This window comes from Melopsittacus undulatus, unplaced genomic scaffold (genome assembly GCF_012275295.1).
Source record: "Melopsittacus undulatus isolate bMelUnd1 unplaced genomic scaffold, bMelUnd1.mat.Z mat_scaffold_251_arrow_ctg1, whole genome shotgun sequence".
Classification (NCBI taxonomy): Eukaryota; Metazoa; Chordata; class Aves; order Psittaciformes; family Psittaculidae; genus Melopsittacus; species Melopsittacus undulatus.
The window spans coordinates 19,905-39,293 of record NW_022994187.1 but is presented as its reverse complement, the minus strand read 5'-3'; the positions used below and the strand labels follow the sequence as shown (position 1 = coordinate 39,293).

The 19,389-nt window shown below is 37.4% G+C and overlaps 1 protein-coding gene across 1 annotated transcript in view; it reads left to right on the top strand.

The window, feature by feature from the left end:
* LOC117438409 (atrial natriuretic peptide-converting enzyme-like) overlaps positions 1-19,389 on the top strand; it is a gene marked incomplete at its 5' end in the record, with an annotated part of 85,324 nt that overhangs the window by 50,926 nt on the left and 15,009 nt on the right. The window contains 5 exon segments of the mRNA XM_034073937.1: positions 1,463-1,608; positions 4,814-4,921; positions 9,237-9,350; positions 11,506-11,616; positions 13,490-13,619. Coding sequence (XP_033929828.1) covers positions 1,463-1,608; positions 4,814-4,921; positions 9,237-9,350; positions 11,506-11,616; positions 13,490-13,619 — 609 coding nt within the window.

Sequence of the window (19,389 nt, the reverse complement as noted above, 5' to 3'; positions counted from 1 at the left end):
AATCCTGTACTGCCTACTTAATATTCCACAAAAATTAAAAAAGAAAAGGAAGTTGAAAAAACCAGGGATTAAAAAATACCACAGATAAAAGACTACTCTATTGAACAGCACATCAGCTATGATTTCAGGCAAAAGCAGTTGCTAAATATTTTAAATAATGTTTAAAATAATAGGGGATTATTATGCAAAATACTCTTTGTATTTTTGAAACTTTTGACAGTGGCTCTTTTGGGAAACAGGATATTAATCTAGATTAAGTGAACTAACTTTCTATGGTCAGCAGCAGGAGTTCTATATTCATGCCTTTCTCCAGGTATGGTACAAGCTTCTGTTGCTCTAACTGAGAGCAAACTAAGACTAGGTTGACCTGTGCTTTGATTTGCCCCAGACTTTTAATTTTATTGAATTCGCTGGGGAGTTCCGTGCTCTATAGTTTGCTGGCTTAAATATTTTGTCCTTCTGAACCCACTTGTTTTCTGAGGTAGCATCATCAGAAGAGGTACCGTTTCAGTGGTATGAAATGTATTCAGATTTTTTCTTGAAGGAGAGCAGTTAATGCTTCTTAAAAAAAGTTGTCTGCCTTCCCTTACAGATGAGTGGATGTTTGTAAGTGTTTATATTTAGCTATTATAACTCAGGTAATAGTCTGCATACAGTAACTTAAATAATGATTTAACAGTAGCAACATTTTACAGAAAGCCAACCATATCCTGGGCTGCATCAAAAGCAGCATGGTCAGCAGGTCGAAGGAGGTGATCCTGCCCCTCTACTCTGCTCTTGTGAGACCTCACGTGGAGTATTGTGTGCAGTTCTGGTGTCCTCAACATAGAAAGGACACGGAACTTTTGGAACAAGTCCAGAGGAGGTCCACAAGGATGATCAGGGGGCTGGAGCACCTTTCATATGAAGACAGGCTGAGAAAGTTGGGGCTGTTCAGCCTGGAGAAGAGAAGGCTGCGTGGAGACCTCATAGCAGCCTCCCAGTATCTGAAGGGGGCCTACAGGGATGCTGGGGAGGGACTCTTCATTAGGGACTGTAGTGATAGGACAAGGGGTAATGGGTTAAAACTTAAACAGCAGAGGTTTAGATTGGCTATAAGGAAGAAATTCTTTACTGTGAGGGTGGTGAGGTACTGGAATGGGTTGCCTGGGGAAGTTGTGAATGGCGGTATTCAAGGCCAGGTTGGATGAAGCCTTGGGTGATGTGGTTGAGTGTGAGGTGTCTCTGCCCATGGCAGGGGGGTTGGAACTAGGTGATCTTAGGGTCCTTTCCAGCCCTAACTATTCTGTGATTCTATATTTCTAACATTTGATTTTTTTTTTTTACATTTAAAGAAATCTGATAAACTGATTTTTCCTTGATCTTCATCTTTAACTTTGGCTAGGATAATTAACTTCCAGTAGCTGGGAATTTGTAAGACTTTAACTCAGTTACTCTGTTCTATTCCACTTTGTCTCCTCAGGACTTTATGTGTACAGTCTAAGGAACGCTGTGAGTCTGTGCTTGGGATAGTAGGTCTGCAGTGGCCAGAAGATACTGACTGCACTCAGTTTCCAGATGAAAACTCAGACAATGAAACTTGTCTAACACCAGATGAAGGTGTAGAAGGTAACTCCTATAAATACATAAAGCAGGAAATTAAACATTTAATTAGGTTCCCCAAGCCACTGATTTCTTTACATACCTCTTCTTTTAAATTATGGTATTTAAACTGTGGAAATTATTCCAAACCAGGTTTCAGGGAATTTGGATACTTACAGTTTGCACAGGAGGAAGTTCTCATAAGAAGTTTGTTTGAAGGAGGGATCAATTGCCCTCAATCTGTGAAAGTCAGGGTTTGAGATTTGTTACTAACACCACACGTAGTACTTGCTTGTGTTTATACTTCACATTTTTGCCTATTTAGATGTTCTAATAATGCTTTTCTAACCAGGAGGCAGACTCTTGGCAATTTTAAAAAGCTAAGCCCTGTGACAGCTCTGAGAAAGATATTGTAATATTAGTGTCTTTGCCAGCTATTCTTTGTTTTTCTTTGGGGGAAGTTCTGTAAAATTGTTCTAACCCAGCTTCAGTAGCAACTGACAAATTATGGGGTTTGCATTCAACCATAATATTAATCATTGTGGGTGGATGCAAACATGGAACAAAAGAATGAAATTTCCTTAAGTGCTTCTAGATATTGTTTATATGTATGAAGAGAGAAGCTGTGCAGCTTTTCCTTCTGCAGTTTTCATCAGATGTGGTATCTGTGGTGGTTCTGACATGTCTTTTCTATTTATTTCCAAAATGACAGTAAAACAGCTGGGTATGTAGTGAGATGGGGTGTGCTACAGTGCCTGCAATGCACTGATATTCTTCAGTTCTAACTCTTCTGCTCACCTACATGATGATGATGGTATTTCAACAGCCTTGATCTTGCTCAGAGAAAGCAAATGGGTAAAAGCTGCTTTGTCTACAGTTCTTTTAGTTAAGATGTAGTGCTGTGGATATAGTGAAGGAATTGTGAAAAAAAAACAGTGAAGCATATATAGCAGTCAGTACTATTTCCTCAAGCAAAGTCCATTTGCACAGATATCACTGTGAGGATTTTATAAAGAGGTGTAATAACATAGTAATGAAATCCTCTGTTGTGGCGCTTTTGAGAGACAAGGAGATAACTTCCCTCCACAGCAGCGAGCTGAGTGAAAGGATTTATCCATTGTTACACAGCACTGTGTAGGAAAGGAACAGTAAGATTGTGGCACAACAAGGTGAATAAAAGAAGAATGATGTGAATTAATTTTCTCAGGTATCAAATGTCTTTTGCCCTTCCTCTCTGTGTTGTTAGATCATTTGGCTTTGAAATACAACACAGAATGGTTACATTTTAAATATACTATTGCATATGGGACAAGTGTGTTCCATTTCTTGAGACAAATTCTGGCCACTTACAAAAATCTCACTTTAATTAGAGGGATTCTTACTGGTAGGCTGATCCACTGCTCATTCGTTATTTTAGCACTGAAATAGATATTTCTGGAAAAGAAATAAATAAAAATAAAAGGAAGTGGGTGGTATTCTTTTAGAAACTGTAACTCATTAAGGGGTCTTACAAGAGGCTTTTTGGGTTTACTTACTGCAAGAACTTAATGTTGATACATTCAGATTCCCAGTGACTACCAGTGTTGCCTAGAAATTCTGCCTTGGAAAGTTTAGAATCTTACCTAAATATTGCTGGAAAAAAACAAACAATCCCAAACCAACCCAAAACAGCAAAGAAATCAACTCACACAAGCAGTTAAAATGTTTATGATTACAAAAATGTTTATGATTACAAAATATAAGTGATTTTGCAGCTTAAGGTTTAATCACCAGAGTTTTTACAATGTGCTGAATTACTTCCAATCCATGCTGAATCTAAGAACACTGCTGGCCAAGAGAGTATGAATTGTCAACTCAGTTATTTTCATAATGAATTACTCTTAAGTGTTAGCAGAATAGTTCACATGCCTTTTATTATTAGATTGGATTTTTTTCTAAGGCTTCTCAGTTCATTGATATTTTTGGTACAATTCTTTATTGAATGATAAAATTTACCCAAGAAACCACATGGTATGAAATATCTGAGAGATTTTGTCATAAGGAGAAAAAAAGGAACATATGATGGCGGTTGTACATCAAAATCAGTGACATGTCATCGTGGTTTAAGCCCAGCTGGTAACTCAGAACCACGCAGCCACTTGCTCAATTGCCCCCCTTCCTCCGCCCCCACCTCCTGGAGGGATGGGGAGGAGAATCAAAAGAATGTAACTCCCACAGGTTGAGATAAGAACAGTCCAGTAAATAAGGCGTAACACAAACCACTACTGCTACCACCAATAATAATAATGATAAGGGAAATAACAAGGGAAGAGAATACAACCGCTCACCACCCACTGACTGATACCCAGCCTGACCAAAGAGTGATCTAGCTCTTCCAGGTAACTGCCCCCAGTTCATATAGTGGGCATGATGTGCTGTGGTATGGAATACCTCTTTGGCTAGTTTGGGTCAGGTGTCCTGTCTCTGCTTCCTCCCGACTTCCCCTCCTCCCTGGCAGAGCATGAGACTCAGAAAGTCCTTGGTCAGCGTAAACATTACTGAGCAGCAACTGAAAACATCAGTGTTACCAGCATTGTTCCCAGGCTGAAAGTCAAAACCACAGCACTGCACCAGCCACTAAGAAGGAGAAAAATGACTGCTACTGCTGAACCCAGGACACATGTACATTGTGATAAAAAGAGCGTGTTTTTCAAAGCCATCTAAGTAAAGCTTTCTCAAAATTGTACCCTGTAAGGTGAGGCAGAAGCAATGATTAATTAATTTAGTGGACATTTACAGGTGGTTTTATTAATTCAAATAGCCACACAATTGCCAGTATGTATACATATATATATATATATATATGTATACATACATATATTTGTCCTGGGGATCTCTTATACACATTTCAACACATCACATCATCTGCTTCAGACAAGACCATGACTGTGAGAAAAGTAGCTGCAAGATCCATGCCCACAGTTGTAACATTGTACAACAATTATTTGGCAAAGCTTTGAAATTCAACAGAGGGTAACATGTGAAGGAGAGCTTTGCAAAATATTGTTTCACCCAGTATGGAGTGCAATTGTTGAGTGTTGCCTGCTACATGGTTCTAGTTTAGTGTTGCACAAACTTTCTATTCCTGTCTTTTACCCTTGCGAAACAGACACGGTGATAAATAAGTACCCACGTGGTGATCTAGCTTGTAGTTTATGAACTCTTGTTTCTCCCTGTTCTTTGTCATTGACAGAATGCTCACCCAGTCACTTTAAGTGCCGTTCTGGGAGGTGTGTCCTGGCATCCAGAAGATGTGATGGTCAAGCTGACTGTGAGGATGATAGTGATGAGGATAGCTGTGGTAAATAAATTTGATGAGGTGGATCTTTTAAATGAAGAGTACTTGCAGCATTGGAAGATGAGTTTTATTTTCACTTCAGTTATTTAACAGTTCAGAGGATAAGCCCTTTTTTCTGTAAGAAAAAATGGTTTTGAAAGTGCAGGGTTTTTGTTTGGTTTTGGTTTTTTTTTTTAAATTGGGGGATTTTTTGTTTGTTTCTGCGGGGTTTTTTTTTGTTGTTGTTGTTTTTTTTTTTTTAAATGGAGGCAGTACAAGTACTTCACCAAGCATCCTTCTTACTTAATGCCAACACAACTCATGATATTTGATCACTTAGGTTCTGCCAACTGTATTCCAAGATGTTTTAGTATTCCTTTAGTAAGCAAGATAAAAAGTGCCGCAGATTTAATTCTTTTGATATTGTTGGAGGTTCTACTGAACTAAAGGGTAGCTTCCTGGCAGTTTAAATTTTGAAATCATAAATATAATTTTAATTATAATTTTAATATGATTTTAAATTTTGACCCAGTAATGTTCTCATTATTATGTGTTAACAAAATATCTGTGTTGCTGAAGTGGATTCTGTACTGCAAAAGTCAAGAATTACGTGTTTTTTTCAGATCGATCAAGCTCAAGCCATAGGTACAAGGATAAAGTGACAACCACGAAGTTTATTTTCCAAAATATTTCTGAATTTACTTATGGTGGAAATGCTTTTGACTTTTAACTCAAAGAGATGTGTTGCACCTGAGAAAAACAAATCTGGTCACTATTTATCCTTGTATATGCTGGCAGGATTGTTTTGAGAAGGAAGTTTATACTGTCTTTAGGTGACTGAGGTGTAGCCTCTTTACAGTTCTGCATGATGGCCTGGTATTCCGAGGGACCAAGAGAATACTTATAAATCACTAAGGGTTTAGACAAGAGGTATGAATGTGAGAAAAGGACTGGAAAACTTTCCAGCAGAGTGAACAACCTGTGGTTTATTTTTAAACAGAGAGCAGGCAAAGATGAAAGCAGTTTGTGAGCAGCAAAAGTATGGCAATAAAAGATTTGACTCAGCTGCACAAAAATAAAATGAGATCCAACACCTGAAAGCTGAAGTGAGGCTAAAATTCAAGCTTGACAGCTCCATGAAATGCTTAGTTTTTAAAAAAGCATCTTGTTTCTATGATTGGAGTAACCAAGGTGTTCCTTATCCCTAAGGTACAATGTATTCTCAATATCTGGGAGTTTTCAAATCACACTTGTATTCTGTGTCCTCTTTCTGCCCCATTCCCATCCCCCTGCAAAAAGAAAGCAAAAAAGAAAAACCAAAAAGTATGCTCACTGAAGGAAGATCTGGTATTAGGTCATTCCCTTGCTTGGGTTGTAAAGGAAAGGCAGAGCTGATGATCACAGTGATCAGCCTGTCATCTCTTTACCTTGGAATCAATTGTCTCAATTGTCCTTCCTGCCAAATATTCTTCATTGCTACCTGTTCTTCACTCCTTAGAACAGTAATTGCTAGGTGTCTTTTAGGATAATTTTATTCTCCTACACATTAGCATATGAAATATTCTTCTAATATATAACATTAATTTCTCGAGTGGATCGCTCCTTGTCTCTACAGTCTAGACAGAATGTCACTAGCAATCAGAAGAATTCTTATCAGTTCTATAAATATAGAGGACTGTATCTGCTAGGCAATCACCTCTGTCAGAGTGACATTACATTGACCAGGGATAACACTCTTGCTGAAGAACAGAATGTCCTTGTAGAGATCCAGAAGTAGCTGTCTCAGACTCATTCATATTCCATGTGTGCAGGACAAAATCAAAACTTGATGATCTTTCAATGTGTAAATGGCTAGCTTACATTTTATTAGATTTATCCTTTGAAATTGGTTTTATACTATTAAATGTCTGCCAGTATTTAAACGGAAACCCATATATTTGAAGTGCCTTAAATCACAGGCATGGAAAAAACTGGCCTGGAAAAGAGGGGCTGGAAAAGACTAACTACAGCTCTTGGAGGCTCAAGCTACTCTGGCCAAAAATATGAGGTAGAGCAGCCCAAAGAATCTAAAGTGTACTCTACCCATGCAGCATACAGCTGTATTCAGCACCTACTGTCTCTTCCTGTTAAGAATCCCTGTCATACTTTCACTTGATCTTTGTGAGGGAAATTTCACCCATGCAATTGCAGCAAACTCCTAAGACTTTAGTACCATTTAAACTAGGATCTGGGGAGAAATTTGACCCATGTTTCTGAATGTGAGACTTCTAAGTGAATTTCAGTAAAGTCTGAGGAAGATAATTTCTGAAAACTGATAGATGTCTAAAGAGTTTGTGGTATTAAATATGCTTGATTATAGTTGATCTTAATTTACTGACTACTGCACAGTGCCTCTGGTGGAGAATAGGGCTCTGGAGGAGTACTGAAGAAATTGAGGACATAACATTCAAAACCAATATTGTCCTTTACTATTTTCTGCAGTGAGTTCTGACTATGGTATTTTAGTTAAGAGAAAAACCTGGTGGTCTTAATGGCAATAATAATTGCATGGGGAATACATATATGAATAACAAGTGGTAACTTGCTTCACATTTTGAAGAAGGATGAAGGTAAGATCATATATGAATCTCTGTCTCTTGCCAGAAAATATGTTTCAGATGGGGGTAATGTAAATATGGACATAAGTTTTCCTACCTCAATTTTCACATCAATTTGTCATTGATTTAAAAATATATGTCACACAAATATTAAAAGAAGAAATATAAATACACCAAAGAGCAGATAGCTTCTACCAAAACCCCAGTATATTTGAACACTGAATTCAGTAAAAGGGATCTTTTCCTAAGGAACTGTCTCTATATTTGCTTATATTGTACTCAAAGATAAATTTTGAAGAGTCACGGTACACTTCACAGTGTAACGCTGTAATGTGTGTTGAAGGGGAAAAGTAAACATGTATTTAATTAATTATAAACACGGCTAAAAAAATGCAAAGTTCACAAATTATATATTTTTGAGCTTTTTATTGTATTTTCATATGAAATTCCTAATATGACTGACATGCTTTGTTCTTTATTGAGGTAAAGGTTTTGTTTGGTTTCAATTAATTTTCCATTAATAGTTATCAAAAATTTTGTCAGTAGAAAGACCTGGAAGTGGTGATACCCAAGAAAGTTCTTGATCATGTGGGTTTAATTCATTAAAAAACTTAAACTTGCTAAATATCAAGGCTATTTACTTCTCTGGGCTGTAGCATTTATTGACATGGCTTTTTGAATCTAAGCAAAATCAACCACTCCACACATCCAGGTCCAGCTAAAACATGAGTAGGTTTTCCCAGGAATCATATGAGGTAGTAGTGATTCTCTGGTTCATGTTTTTTAAAATACTTCTAAAATAACACTTCTTGGAAACAACATAATCTGCTTAGTAATTGAACTGCTTGTGTGCTGCTGTAATTCCAAGTTCAGGCTAACAGAGGTGCTGCTTCAAATGCAGTCTTGGGAGTTTATATCTTAACTATTTGCATTTGGGGACATCAGGGTTGTCACCTGAATTAGAGCTTGGATTAAAAAGAAAACTGGTATAATCATCTATAGAACAAGCAAAGAAGGAATTCAAGCCATCTGGTTCAGTCAAGTGAGCACATTGGTTTTATGGCTTCCTATAAAACCAGAATGTCAGATATGCAGGACATTAATATATTAGTATTAGGACATCAAAGTATTTAAACTGACATCATAATTAAGTGCTGTATTAGTTGATGGCAATAAATAGTGAAATAAAACATGAGAAGCCTCTTGAAATCAGGCTGGTTAGCAGGATTTTGTAAAGACAATAATGTAGAGACAATAATTCCTGTGTAATGATGAACCCTTTTGAAGATACATACAGCCATTAAGTCTCTAATCTTTTCAAACTGGTTTGGTCTGAGATAATGGAACCAGGAAATCTTTTATGGTCAATAGCTTAAAGAAAACTCTATAGACCAGGATGACAAAAGTTTATATATTACTAGTAAATCTGTTTCAAGAGTACTGGTATATGGGTTTTGAGCTAATTGAGCTAATGCCTAAACTGTTACTTATAGACATGTGTAGCGTAATATTTTAAAAGCACTGAAGGATTATGAAGTGTTATACAATTTATACCCATTTATTAAGTGCAAACTGTGACAATATTATTTCAGTTTCTTTATTAATAACTGTTCTTGGTACCATTTAAAGTTTATACAGGAAGTAAAAACGTTTTGGGTGTTTCAGGATTATTAAGGAAGAAGAAAACAATTGATTTGATATATCCATGCAAGTGTTTCAAAGTTGTGCTTCTCTGCCTCTAGGTTGTATAGAAAGGGGTCTTTGGGAGTGTCCTTTGAAGAAGCTGTGCATCAAGCACTCCATGATCTGTGATGGTTTCCCAGACTGCCCTGACATGATGGATGAAAAGAACTGCTGTAAGGGCTTGCACAGTTCGTTAGTCCCATAAAGCACTGATCACGTTCTGGGGATCTTTGGGTGCAAAATAAATGAAAGTAAAAAGGTTTTCTACCGACAGAAAGGCTTAGTTATTCCTTCAGTTTCCTTTTCAGTTTTTCTATGGAACCAATGTATCTCTTTCCTCATCTTGTGTCATCTGTTGTTCACATCCTTGGATCCTTTCTGTGCCCTTGATCGCTTTGGTCCTCTCTTCTTTTTCTCCCTCTCCTTCCTCTTTCTTGTGTCTGTGATTCTTCATTCCTTGTAAGCTGACTTCCTTTCCCATTTTTTTTTCAACTTTGTTTCATGTAGGTATAACTGCTCACTGCTTTTTTCCTTGATTTCATCTTGATTTTTGCTCTGATCTGTTCTTCAGTAAATTTTATGTCTCCCCACTTAGCTCCACAGGACAGAATCTTGGCTTCTGCAACCCAAACCATGATAAATATCAGAGATACAAAATTTAGTATGTTACACCAATGGTATGAACATATTGTCCATGTGCACAGTGTGAGTTGGCGCAAAGTGCTAACAGTGTGCGGTAGGCCTGCTGGTCCACTGTGGGAGCTGCCCTGTGTTCTGTTTCTGACCAGTGTTTTTGCAGCTGACCAGTGGGTTGGGAGGATCTGGAAGGAGCTGCAAATGGCAGGCAGCTGCTTTGCAAGCTCCTACCCTACCTGTGAAGCTGGGAGTTGATGCTGTGAGATGTTACCTTCACTTTCATTAATATATTAGTGGTATACTGACTTCTCTTTTGAGGAAACCTGGTGTGTGGGCATGTTCCCAGGACAAGGAATTAGCAGAGACATACTGGGTAACAGCCTGCACAAAAGAGATGCTTGGTAAATTTGTTTGAAAGCTGAAATTTCAGTTCTCTGGGCAATCCCCATATTTCTGCAGTTTTGCTGGGACAGTAGGATGTAATTTTACAATTAAAAAAAAAAAATCATTCCAAGCCTCTGGAGTTCTGTTGGCAGGGACAAGATGGTAGACACATTTTATGTGCTACGTAGAGCATATGAATATATTTGTTGAAACAACTGCCAGCCTGCATATATCCCTAGATCTAACCTAGGGAAGAGGCAGCTCACAGAACATTTCTTAATCTGCTTTTCAGTGTGAAGGTTATACCATCTGATTTCCTGTCAGTCTGTGTACTGTAACCTAAACAAGGGCAGGTGGTATTAAAGTGATTTGCTCATGATCACACACTAAGATCATGTCAGAGAAAAAAATTTGATGAGTGCTCATGTTAAGCTAGTCTGTAATTATCAGGCTGGATTTCCTCTCTGATTTTGTGTCAGGCTTTGAATATTCCAAAATGGCAGAAGTTTTTCCAGCTAAAGGCTTCCTGCTTTTGAAATATGCTTTCTCTGGGAGGCAGAGTTAGAGAGCTTTTTCTAGTTTTGAGCACTTTGCTCCAGAGCCAGGCAGGTCACTGGTGTCAGAGTAGGCAGCACTGCCCTCTCTCTCTCTATGGTTTTCACTGTGGAGTACCTTTTTTGCACTAGTGTTGCAAATAAATCTTTGGTTTGTATGGCAGTATAGATACTGTAGATGCTCTTTGGTTCCTGCATTGGAAAGAAGCTCAGGAAATCCCTGTCTAATGCTGCCAACTGGCAACCAGCTGTAAACTGGAACATGTCTATCTGTACAGCAGTTTCCCATCTCTAAAGAGGAGATAAAAATTATTCTGTCATTTTATATAGCAAAGGGGGATCCAAAAGTGAGTATAGATTTGCTGTGGATGAGAGGAAATACATACGCACAAAAGTAAAATACTTTTCCAGGAACATGAAGAAGTCTCCTCAAAAGCATTTATCAGTATTTTCATTTAAAGCTTCTGAGAGGCTTAGACATGTTTCATGCGACAAGACTTCAAGTGATACAGAGTAATCACAGATCTTGCAATATCAGTCTTCCTTCCCTTTGCATTGTGGTGTCCTCTGCCACAGTGTGGCAGCAACCACCTTCTGTCTCAGTGATGTCTGTCCTGAATTTTGTTGCAAATCTGTCTCACTGTCTTGCTCCATAGATCTGATCTGTGCCTACCTTTACCCTCCTCATTCTTTCGTTCTCAGTGTAAACTTCACATTGACGATTTCTTTCTCAGTATAAAACATGTCCTTGCAGCATTTTGTGAAGACAGCGAACTTGAATGTGCCAACCATGAATGTGTGCCACGTGAGCTCTGGTGTGATGGGCAAGCAGACTGCAGTGACAGCTCAGATGAATGGGACTGTGGTAAGTTTCCACCACGGTGCTCTCTGCCTGGAAGCTGTGTTTGGGTGATGGTAGTGCTCACTGGTGATTTCATTTAGAATGCAGTTGCAGTAGTGGAGAGAGGCTCCCTTCGTTACCAAAGGGAGTCTAGGTTGAGGTTGGGAAGGTGTGCAAGAAAGTTGGCAAAAGGGAAAGTAAAGCCTCAGTGTAAAGTGTCACAGTACAAAGACACAAGAAAAATGAGTTGGCAGGGAACTTGCAGAATCTGTAGATGGTGTGTAAAATCTGAAGTGTTGTGTATAGAAGAAGGAGTAGAAGGATGTTCAGATGTAGAATTCATGTCGGCAAAACTTCTAAGCCCTGATTCTGTACTTGTGAAAACTGTGAAATTCCCACTAACTCAAATGGTGCAGGTTCAGAGCTTATGAGAAGAAGATAGTCCTACTATGTCCCCTTTGCACTGGCTAAAGACCAGCAGAGTGATGCAACCTGCTATTGCTATATACAATCAGATCAGGCCTCATGATTTTATCTGTTGTTAAAATAATGCTCTTGAAGTATTAATTAAATCTTTAAATAAAAATAAAGATAGACTTCAAAAATATTGCACTGAAAAGAAGCAGTTTAGAAAGTGGTAGTATGTCCTCTTGAGATTTCACTGAGCTAATGTGTATTTCTGTACATGACAGTAGTTTATACTACTAAGTTTTGAGATGCTTTGTGTGTAATTTTAAATACAGGAAAAAGGTATACTGTGGCTTACAGAAGCAAATATTTTGTATTCATATTGAAGTAGATTTTATAAATATTTTAAAACACTTAACATTGTATGAACAGAGGAAGTTTAGATTGGATATAAGGAAGAAGTTCTTTACTGTGAGGGTGCTGAGGCACCGGAATGGGTTTCCCAAGGAAGTTGTGAATGCTCCATCCCTGGCAGTGTTCAAGGCCAGGTTGGATGGAGTCTTGGGTGTGAGATGTCCCTGCCCATGGCAGGGGGGTTGGAACTTGATCTTAAGGTCCTTTCCAACCCTAACTAGTCTATGATTCTGTGAATATTAAATGACAACAGAATTAATAAAACCTATGCAACAGAGAAGAACTAGTCTAGAGATGCATGTTTGAAAATGAGTAATCTAGATTAATATGTACCTTTTTCATGTGGAGAGCAGCAGAGCATTTTCAGCATATCAGAAAAATGTGTAACGAAAGTGTTACGGTTGCTACTACCAAAGCAAAAATCAGGAACAGTTCAACTAAAACCGGTATATATGAGGGGAAGATATGCACAAGCCAACCTCTTCTAAGGAATCCCAGAAAGGGAGGGATGTAAACTTCAATTTTGGACCATTTTAAGAAGCATTATGTGTGTAATAAATGCAGTTCACACACTTTTATAAACAGATTAACAGAGAAGCAATGGTCATGATCTTTCTTGTAAACAGTAGTTGTTTTTTCTTTCTCTCATCACACCCACATATTGTTACAGCAGGAATAGTGCATATTACTGAGAGTCAAATGATGGTATCACCCATATGTCAATCAGAATTCACCTCACAAATTACTTTAGTGATTTTAGTTGGACTATTTGTGGGGTAAAACATTTAACAACATTAAGGCTATCAGAAACCCATGTAAACCTGTGCTGGTGAGTCAAGAGTATTCTGTTTTATTCTAATCTTCAAGATGCTTTTGTTGCCTAGTGCCTCATGCTGCTCAGTGTTAGCAAGGTTCTAATAACAATGGTTGCCTTGGTTTTAAATTACATAGCTGTTGAACATAAAAAATCAACAAAAGTGCCAGCATCTTGGAAAACTCTTTTAAATGTATGTTTTCAGTATGCCATTTATAAAACTATGTGAAATAATAGTGAAGTTGTTCTTTTTCTTTGCAGTTACCCTGTCTAAAAACATGAATTCCTTGATGTTCCTGACCATTCACAGGTCAGCTGCTGCTAACCATGTTTGTGCTGATGAGTGGCAAGAAAATTTAAGCCAACTGGCCTGCGATCAGATGGGTTTAGGGTAAGGTCAGTAGTTTGTAGCATTGATGAATTTCTTAGGACAATCAGAGTGCTGGAGTTAAATGTAAATGGCTGTTGATGGCTGCAATACTATACCTAGTATGGAAATTTTCATAGAGAATAGAGGAAATGAAATTTTGTGAACTATGTCAGGAACAAAAGCTCACTAAAATCTAGGGACTTTCACCAGTTTATAATTATAACTTGATTGATATTAAAAGAGTGTGTTGGAAAGATCCTGTGGTCTTGCCAGACCTTGATATCTGAACTTGCTGTTATTGCTGAAGCTCATAATTGTTTGGCAATGTGATAGACTGTGTCTTCCTAAAGAATGAAAGTGGACTTGTCTTAGGAAACACAGGAAAATTCCTCTGCATCCCTTTTTATTCTGCAATAAGTACTGTGAGCTTGGCCAGCAGGTACGTTTGACTTGGGTATCTTTACAAAATGAAATGTTAAAGCTCTCTGTGTGGAACTGAGAAAAAAAAAAAGTCTCTATGCATCTTTGTTGTTGCATTCACACTAAACTAATAGCTGTTTTATGGAATAGTTGATGCAAAATGTAACTGTGGGATAAACCCCAAGTGCTCTGATATCCAAAGCTCTCTCCTAATAGGGAAGACAGCCAGATGGCATAGAAGGTATCTTTTGTCTGTGTCTGAACCCCAAACTTTCTGCTTTTTACCACTACATATACTGACGTGCAATCTTGTTCTTTGTACCTGTGTTAAAACCACAGAAAGGTAACGACTCTGGGTTAGCGTCTGTACTTAACCTGCCCTGTATTACCTTGCACTGCATGGATGCTTGACATCAGTTCTAACACATCCCCTGAATCCAAGACCAGCTGTACTGAATGGACTGCCTGCACTTCTAACACCCAACAATTCCTTACTCCTTTAGCTGGTTTAGTATAAGTAATGTTGACATTGTCTTTATGCTCTAACTTCTGTAACATCCTAATAAGCTTAAACTCCTTTGATACCTTCCAAAATAGCTATTGCTTTAATGACTATTTTGTTGTCTAAGAACAAACTGATGGTCTTAACATTAAAAATATTTTATTCTTAATATTTCAGTCTCATAGTCCTAACCTAAGATTTGCTTAACTTTCCTGTAGTGCTTGCTGCTAGGAAAGTGAAAAAGGTATTAAAGTATAACAAGACCTCCGACTGCTTCCTTTTTTCAGAGGTGTGCCTAGACTGAAATTAGCATGAGTAGGAGCATGATATATCAAAATTGAGACTTCTCAGTACCTTAGACCAGGAGTTACAGGGATTGGTAGCATATGGTATTTTTATTTTTTGTAAAAGACTATTTTTCATAACCATGTCTGGTGTTTTCCCAAATGACAACACCCAATAATGTGGAAATGTTTAAAATATGAAAGCAGTGTGTTTCTAACAGCTTGTAGATATTTTTTAATTTTTCAGCCTAAATTAATCTGGAAAAAATGAAGATAATTAAACAATGTGCTTAAAGCTAGGTTAGTTCAGCTGACAGTGGTAACACATTTTACAGAGTATAAGTCTGTTTATTTGGGAGGTATAAGCATTGTGCCTGAAGCAACATCAAAAGTAATTCTGCTCTGCCTATTTCATGAAATTCGAACTATTTTCCTGGCTGTTGTTCAACTCTTAATTCCACAGATACGTATTTCTCCAGTGTTTCACAGCATAATGTATGCAATATTTTGTGTGATGCAGCCATGAGAGTTCTAAGCATTGTCTGAAAGGCTTTGGCCTAATGGTGGCTGTTGGTCAAGTTATGCAGTGTGTGTCCTTAACAGTTCTTATGTTTTCCTCTAGTGCAAAAAGAATGTTAAAAATGAAGTAAACTTTTGTCTATATACTGAGAGCCTAATGGAAGCTCTTTGTTCAAGTCTTAGCTTTCTTGGTTTATGGCCAGAGGAGGCAATCATATCACTTGATATGAATGCCTGTTCATCTCAGGACAGAACATTTTGTTCAGAGACCTCTATTTGAGTCCCAAATTTAAATACAGTAAAACATCTGGCAATTAGGCTTCCTGCTAACACAGGCAGAGAACTGAACAGCAATCACCATCAGTGTCTCAAATAAAGGACAGCTATATCCTAGTGTGTGCTGCAGAGGGTATGCTGTTGAGGATGGGCATACTATGCAGGTTGAAAATGTTATGTTAGAAGACTGTAGATTTGTCTTGATGTGTAGTTGAGGAAAACCACTTTCATATATTCTGAAGTCCCCATTTTTTTTAATGGAATGGTCATCATAAAACCAGGGTCTGCTAAGGTCTGAATTTTGACAAAACCAGCAGAGTTGTTCTGTTAGTGTAATGGTTTCATTCTTTCCTGCATACAATGAGATAACAAATGTAATAGTGATAAGCTTCATCAGCTTGTACTCAGCACAGTACAGAGGAATCTGAGGTGATCTTGTTCTGGTCTAGCATGAAATCACAGCTGTTCACCAAATTACTTGTAACTTGGTAGCTCTGCTACGTTCTCCTGCTGTTGTTGCTCCCTTTCTTGTAGGCTGTGCCATTGGTGATCCAGTAAAACAGGTAGCTCCTTTTCCTTGTATCCTGTGCCAGAGCACCTACTGTGTGTATGTTTGTGAATGGGAAAGGCTAATTTCTTTATGCTGCCTGGCCTTTTGCCGTTCTGAATATATTCCGCACTCTTTCTTTGGTACAGCATTCTTTAATAATATTTGCCAACTAAGCAGTCAAGCTGCTACACCAATAACTTTTTGTTCTCACATTAATTATTCTGCTAATTACTTTCTAATTCTACAACAGAAATAATGGAAATTCAGTTTAATGTCTTATTTGTTTAAAAACATCACAGAAACGAAAAATTAAATACTTCTGTCCTACCCACCATAGAAATTTGAACTTCTGAATTTAACCTACTTTATTTCCTCCAAGAATAAAAATGTCATTTAGTAAATCAAATTCTGTGCCAAAATGAAGTATTTGAACTCATAAATTCCATGTGGATATCTAGACCCACTCAACCAGATGTAAAATCTGCTTGACTTACCTTGAATACGTACACATTGTCCGTGGCTGCAGTGTGTTCTATTAAATCTTTAGAGGATTTAGTAAAATAGCAAGTTCTTCTGATTACATGTTTTTTGGTTTTGGGTTTTGGGTTTTTTTGGGTTTTTTTTTGAGAACAGCAGCAAAATAGCAATCGAAATTTACTGAAAATGACATTACAAGCTGTGGAAGACTGTTTTAGTAATTTTGAGCAACCGTAAACCAGTATTAAATTACATATACTTTAATGAGTGTATGAGAGTTGTATTAGCTTAAATCTGATAGAGTATGTCTCATCTTTCATGTACATATATAATTTAAAAAAATTATTATTTGGATAAGGCTTTTTTCAAAGAATTTTCAACCTAGTATTTCCTTACAAATTGTAGCAATTGCTTCAAATAGTAATTAAGTGTATGGTCACTTACCTCATGTAATACTTTCTAGCTCCATGACTGGCTAGTTTTTATTTCTTTAAATAAAAAGATAATTATTATTAGTCATTTAATATCTCCAGCAACCTTGGACCTTTCTGAACGTGCTCCTGGGCAACTGGGTGTAGGTTGTTCTGCTTGACTAAAGGGGTTAGACCAGATGACCTTCAGAGGTCCCTTTCAACCTCAATCATTCTGTTATTGACTAAAAGAAATAGAAAGATGCATGAATACTGCCAACCCAAAGAAATGTTCTTATTGTAGTAGCTGATCACAAGTCCTTTTTTCAAACTCTTTTACATCACAGCTTGTACAAATGGCATTATGAACCCCTTTTTTTATTATTCCAAAAGGGGCTTCCAAGTCAAATTTATTCAGTGTAGCTCTAAGCAGATATTACATCTGTCGGTCCTGAAAATTCATTCTGGAATCTTCAAGCTGAATTGCTTTTTTCAGACTAATATGTTATGACCAGAACAACTATGGGAACATTTCTTAGTGAATAATAATTCTTTAAAGGAAAATGTTGAACAAAAATAACAGCAGATTTTATGCAAATTCAGTGAATAGTTTCAGCAGGGAAAAAAGTCTGAGAAATCAAGTTATTTTGTTCTGAAGATTTTAAAATGAAACACTTCTTGTTTTAGTTAAAAACAAAAAGTGCCCATGTTTTTAAAATTAACTGCTAATTAACTTCTTTAACTTTGCGTTTCATTTGAAATTGAATTAAGACTTCCCTCTAATAAAATCTATATTTTATTTGAAGTTTTCAATTTAAGTGGCCCAGAATGTTCTTTTTATAAGTTTAGCTACTTGAATCTTATAACTTACAGAGACTCAAATGACAGTGTTGTGGTTTAAACACAGTCAGCAGCTGATCCCAAGTAAGTGAGCAGCCACTCACTCACTACCCCCACAGTGGGATGGGGGACAGAATCAGAAAAGTGAGAAAACTCCTGGATTGAGATACTACAGTTTAATAAGGAAAGCAAAAGCCACGTGTGCAAGCAGAGCAAAACAAGAAATTCTCTACTTCCCATTGCAGGCAGGTGTTCAGCCATCTCCAGGACAGCAGGGCTCCATCATGTGTAATGGTCACTTGGGAAGACAAACACCATTACTCTAAACATCCTCCCATCTCCTCCTTCTTCTCCCAGCTTTATGCGATGAGCATGATGCCATATAGTATTGCTTATCCCTTTGGTCATTTGGGATTAACTGTCCCAACAGCTTGTGCACCCCTAGCCTGTGTGCTGTGGGGTGGGATGAGGAGCTGAAATAGCCTTCAGGATGTGTAAGTACTGCTTAGCAGTAACTAAAACATCCCTGTGTTATCAACAGTTTCCAGCACAATTTCCAAACATAGCTCCATACCAGCTACTATGAAGGAAATTAACTCCATTCCAGCCAAAACCAGCACACAGTGAAAAAGCAAGCAATTTTTTTTTCAGCATAATAACATATTAACTCATTCTTGATAGCCTCAAGTAGTCTATCAGTTAGGACATAAGGCAGTAGACATTTTGAAACCTGGAAATATCACACAGATTACCTGCTTTCCACTAAATATATAAAGAACTATTTAATCATGCCATTTTAATGTTGTGTTGATGCTCTGAAATTTTTTAATCTCCATTTTCATATGTCTTCATATTAAGATTTCAAACTTCTCTGATTTCAATCAATTTGATGTTTTCCTCCATATTCTATGGCACAGCCATGGCTTCATAGAATTCTGCTCAAGACCAAGAAACATCTCAAACAGTAAGTAAATACAGGCAGGAAAAAGATGCTGTTCCAGCTCTGAAATAGGCCTGATTTGTTTTATATTAGTGCCCATACACACATTATTCATTACTTTCTGGCAGAACACAAGGCTTCCTTTTTCAAGCCTGCTGTCAGATGAGGCTTAAAACAATCAAATTACAGAAGCTGCACAGAGGAATATTACTGTTACCTTGAAGGGAGAAGGAATCCAGCTTATGAATTATACGTTATTCTGGACTTGCAATTTAATACGTGTAAGACTTTTCCACAATGAACCAGGGAGAATGAGGTATAACAAAACCCCATTGCTGTACATATGTATCCCAAATTATGTTAGTTTTAGTGATAAACAGAATATTAACTTCATAACCTAAAATTAGTCTCTCCCTTCTATTTTGGTCTTTTTGGTTTTGGTGTTCTTTTTTTCATTACGGTTAAGTATGCTGCTTGTGTTCCACTATAAACTATACTATAAACTTTGAATGTTGTGCAGAGTGATCAGCAGATAACAGGCTAGAATGCTTTGAAAACTGTTTCTTTTATATT